The following is a 4,642-nucleotide window of genomic DNA, read 5'->3' on the forward strand; positions in this document are numbered from 1 at the left end:
ATATATATATATATATATATATATATATATATATATATATATATATAAAACCATCCAAGTATCTATCTATCTAAGTATCTACCTATCTTGAAAATTTACCTCAACAGTGTAATACTCTGAATTTGGTGTAACAACCCTGTTTTTATCTAAGCTCAACTTTTTGTCATGGACATTCTGTAAAGTAAATAAAAAATATACTTTGTTAGTTTTTGATTGCCATCACACACTGTACTGAAATTGCTGAAAAGTTAAGCAGCCATTTATTTATTTATTTTTACCTAACCCTAATCCTTAAAGAGAATATTTGGGTGACTCTGACCTTTACAAATTTAACTTGAACCTCTTTCTTACCAGGTTCCCATCAGGATGACAATTTTCGCTGGTTTGAATTCCAGTTTCTCCATTGACGCGCACAAGAGAGAAACTTGTGTTTGAGTAGGAGGAAAAACAATTCACGTGGAAGGTCTCACTTCCCAAAGAGGGCTCGATGCCGGCCAGTTCAATCAAGTATTTAAGTTTCAGGCTGCACACGTCCACCGAGCAGTTTCCAAGCTTCTTCATGAAACGCTTCAGGGATTTTCGAATCCGAAAACGGTCCAGGCGGTTTCGTTTCTGGATGTCGTGGCGATGTGACTTGGGAAGGCATGATTTATAGCTGGAAAAAGGAAAAAGGATTTGGTGCAAAGATTACATGGATGTGCTATAGATACTGCCACCACAACATGCTCCTTGTCCTACCATATGTACTCCTGTTTTTAATCGTGTCTCGGTGTAAGTACCTGACAGTCTTGCACAGCTCTCTTACACTCTGATGGTGCTCTTTAGCCATTCTCCATAAGTCCAGCACAGCAAGGCCGAGGCATTCCTCTTGAGCACTCAAAGGTGGAGCGATTCCTGCTTGGCTGGCAACAAAATCACTTCGCATCTAACAACCAACAGAAACCAGGGTTGTCGATCGCACAAAGACTTTTATTAATTATAAACTGTGGAATTTTTAATGTATGTGCTAAGACATGAAACATGTAGTTATTACTCTCCGGAGCTTATGGTTAATAAAATCATTTTACCTGAGAAAATAGATAATCAATGGTGTTGTAGTCGAGCACTGGGCTGATTTTGTCTCTTGTCAAACTGAAGCGATACGATGCTCTTGATTCTTGGCCAAACCAGTTTTTAAAGAAAAACCTTAAGACAGGAAAAAAAAAGAGAAAGCAAGCTTTATTTTTTTTATTACATACTTATCATTTAACATCATTTCAGGGATGCCAAACTTATTTTAACCTAAAGGCTGCACAGAACCCAGCTTGATCTCCAACGGATCATCTGCTTTGCTGTCAGTCATCAATAACTGAAGGAACTCCTTTGGTGACAGTAAGTTATTGGTCAGTTGGGGAACACCTGCTTAGTTTGGTTATTCACTTTCACTTATTTTTAAAGTAAATTTTCACAACTGGTACTGAAGTTTACTTCAATGTGTGTTTTCCTCCCACAGGTCTCTCTTGAAAATGAGTCATCGAGGCTCAGTGAGACTAACCTGTATAAATAAAGGTTGAATGAAAATGCTGAGTTTTAGCTTCCGACATCTCTCCTGCGAGGCTTTCGGTTCTGATACTTTCACTTGCCTGCAAATGTTTAATCCCTGGATTCTTGTCTTTTGTCATCTTATATCATAATCTTGTGCATTTTGTGTTTATCTTGTAGGTTGAATTTGTTTTTGTTATAGTTCAGTCCTGTTGTTTTGTTTGTGCTCTTCATCTGCTCATTAGCCTCAGCTGTTCTCACTCAGCAATCATTCATCTCAGCACACATATACCTCTGGCTCCCTCCCTTATGATTCTGCTCTACTGTTTTGCTCCTTGCACTGTATGTCTATGTTATATTCCAGTGGCCATGTGTTTTTGTGTCATCACTAGTTGTTCAGGCTTGCTCAAAGTTTTTCTACACAGATTTTTTTCCACCTCTCCTGTTCAGTCCTTGTACCTGACAATTGCACCTTCCTGGGAGAAAGTTCCTCAGATGAAACACAAACATATATTTTCTGTATTTCCTAATTGAAACGTACATTTGCTGCGTGTTCATCCACTTTTTTCATCGTGTTTTTGCTGCATATTTTTTAAAAGTCAACATCTTCTGCAGAAAATGTTGTCCAGCTTTTGCACCATTTCTTCTAAATATTTTCAGTATTCCCATGACCCCTTAGCAACTTCACAAGGGTGAAGATCTGGTCCACTGTTCCCTATAGGGTGGAAGCCAATGATCACATTCAATGAGAAGTCATAAGTAAACAACTTTTTAAAATTAAACTGTTGTATATTTAACGAGATAAAGAACTACTGACCTAACTCTGAAGTGAACCTTTAGGTTTTCATCTGAGTGAAACACGTGTGATGGAGGATACCAGAATGACAGATCAGAAGATGCCAAACCAAAAAGACTGATGTACACTGGTAAGATACCTGAATAAAGAAATTAAACATAATTATAAAACGTGGACACATTTTGGAATGCAGTAATCAGAAGCTTGTGCTCAAACACAATGCAGTCTTACCACATTTCTCCCCTGCTTTGATACAGATGTTCTCTGCAGATATTTGTCCAGATGAAATTTGTATTGTTGTTGCATCTTTTGCGTCTGGAAAGTAGTAGAGCTGCACCTGCAAACCAGAGGCCATGCTCGAGCTGGACCTCTGGCTGCCTTTCCGGTCTCTGATCACCAGGGGGCTAGACTCTTCTTCTCTGAGATCCATTGGCATGTCTGAGAAGAAACCCAACATCTGCATTTTAATATAAAACAGTGGGGGTGGGGCAACCAAAACAGTTGCTTCATCCCCTGAGACTTTGTGAGAAATCACAGAAAGTCCCATTTTGTTTCCCAACAACCAGTCTGCTCCTGGTACAAGTGAAGTCAAACTACACTAATATGTAAAGTATAATTCTAAGAAAATAACGATTCAAAGATCAAACAAAGACAACTGCTGATGAAAACCAGTTTAAAAGATTGAAGTCGGTCTCATTAACACACACTGTTTTCAAGTGTGATTCTGGAGCAGGTACTAATTTCTAATTTTGTCAGCAAGTTGGTGAAGGACAATTAAGCCCTGAAAATGCCAAAAATCAGGGCCATGCCTTACTTTCTGTGCCAACAAACAGAAAAAACAAACTTCAGTACCTTTTCTTGGAATAGCAGGAGGATAGTTTGTTCTGTGCAAACTTTGCATCTTTGGACTGTTTTAGCCAGACTTTTATAAACCTTGTGTCTGGTCCAATGAAAGTCAACAGCTGGGTCTTAAAGGGATGCTCTGCTGCTCTCCAGGAACAGATTTCCCCTTGTTTTTTAATTCTGAAATTGATGCCAGGGCATCTGGAGTGGGACTGGAGATAACCTTCCACAAGAAGATAAACAAATAATCCATCATTCTCTAAGTCGCTTAATTTCCCATTGAGCTCTTCTAATGTTGTTGGCTCTATTAGCATGTTGTTCTGTCAGTAACTCCCATTTATTCCTTTCAAAGATGTCAATGTTTTTTATTGTCATTCGCATTGTATGTGGTGCATGTGGTGGAACAAAATTGTGTACACAGGGTCCCAGTTACATCCAACAAAAGTATACATTGTAAAATAAAATAAAAAACAGTAATAAGATCAAAGATATGAACTAAGAAATACGCTAAACACTTAGTAGTGTAAAAGCAATACACCGAACAACAGCAGCATAAACATGTATGTATGATCATGATCAATGTGCTATGATCATTTAGGACTGTAACTTTAAAATCTGTCAATAAAAAGTCATAAAACCATCTTAGCTGAAGCCTGTACTATAACTGGACAGTACTGTAGTAGGTAATGGGTAATTCAGAACATTATATTTGTATTTGGACTTGGTTTGGTGGAGATACCTACCTGGCAATGAGCTTGACAATATGCAGTGGGAGATTGAGAACAAGCATTTGGTTTACTTTTAAACAGTTACACAGATTAGTAAATTGATTTTCATTCATTCAACCTTTTATTTAGACAGGTAAATCCCATTGAGCCTCGAGGACTCATTTACAAGAGAGACCTGATTTCAACAAAGAATAACAACAATGGACAACAGCGACAACAATAGACAGTTATAAAAAGGTTGATACCACAAATGTGCATCTTGCTGAGTCTTGTTCGAGCAGAAGACATTTTTGTTTGTTGTTTTGTTTACAGAGTAACTAGTGAGGTTGATCCCTGTTATGCTGTATAAATCTTATTTTGTTGGCAACTTTTTATGTCCCTTTAAACAAATTGCATGACCACAGCAAATCATTTACATGCCTTTTTTTCTGTATAAAAACCAGTAGTTGCCATGTTCTTTTTAATTCCCCCAAGATAATGTAACAAAGTTAAGAAAATGTTAAAACTTTTAACCAATAATGTGCTTTGCATTGATATAACAACAAGTTGAAGTCCTGACCATGACACACATCTGACAGAACAGATTGTGCTGAATGAGTCAAGTTATCAGCCAGAATAAATTAGGTCAAAGTTAAACTGATTTAAGATGAAAAGTCAAATGAACAGTTTCTGGACATGCTTTTCAAAGGAAGTCCTGCAGTGAAAACAGCAGTGCACACTGTTCGAGTACAATCTAAATTTTAAAGTGCCTTTA

The 4,642-nt window shown here is 37.6% G+C and overlaps 1 protein-coding gene across 1 annotated transcript in view; it reads right to left on the bottom strand.

The window, feature by feature from the left end:
* jak3 (Janus kinase 3 (a protein tyrosine kinase, leukocyte)) overlaps positions 1–2,780 on the bottom strand; it is a 16,584-nt gene extending 13,804 nt beyond the window's left edge. Inside the window, exons 1-5 of the mRNA XM_037674496.1 lie at positions 2,549–2,780; positions 2,339–2,456; positions 1,068–1,185; positions 780–925; positions 352–655 (exon numbers count right to left, since the gene is read on the bottom strand). Coding sequence (XP_037530424.1) covers positions 352–655; positions 780–925; positions 1,068–1,185; positions 2,339–2,456; positions 2,549–2,780 — 918 coding nt within the window. The remainder of the gene's footprint in view (positions 1–351; positions 656–779; positions 926–1,067; positions 1,186–2,338; positions 2,457–2,548) is intronic.
* Positions 2,781–4,642: the final 1,862 nt, after the last annotated feature.

The sequence above is a fragment of the Nematolebias whitei genome, chromosome 3 (genome assembly GCF_014905685.2).
Source record: "Nematolebias whitei isolate Nwh7 chromosome 3, NemWhi1, whole genome shotgun sequence".
In the NCBI taxonomy this organism is placed as follows: domain Eukaryota; kingdom Metazoa; phylum Chordata; class Actinopteri; order Cyprinodontiformes; family Rivulidae; genus Nematolebias; species Nematolebias whitei.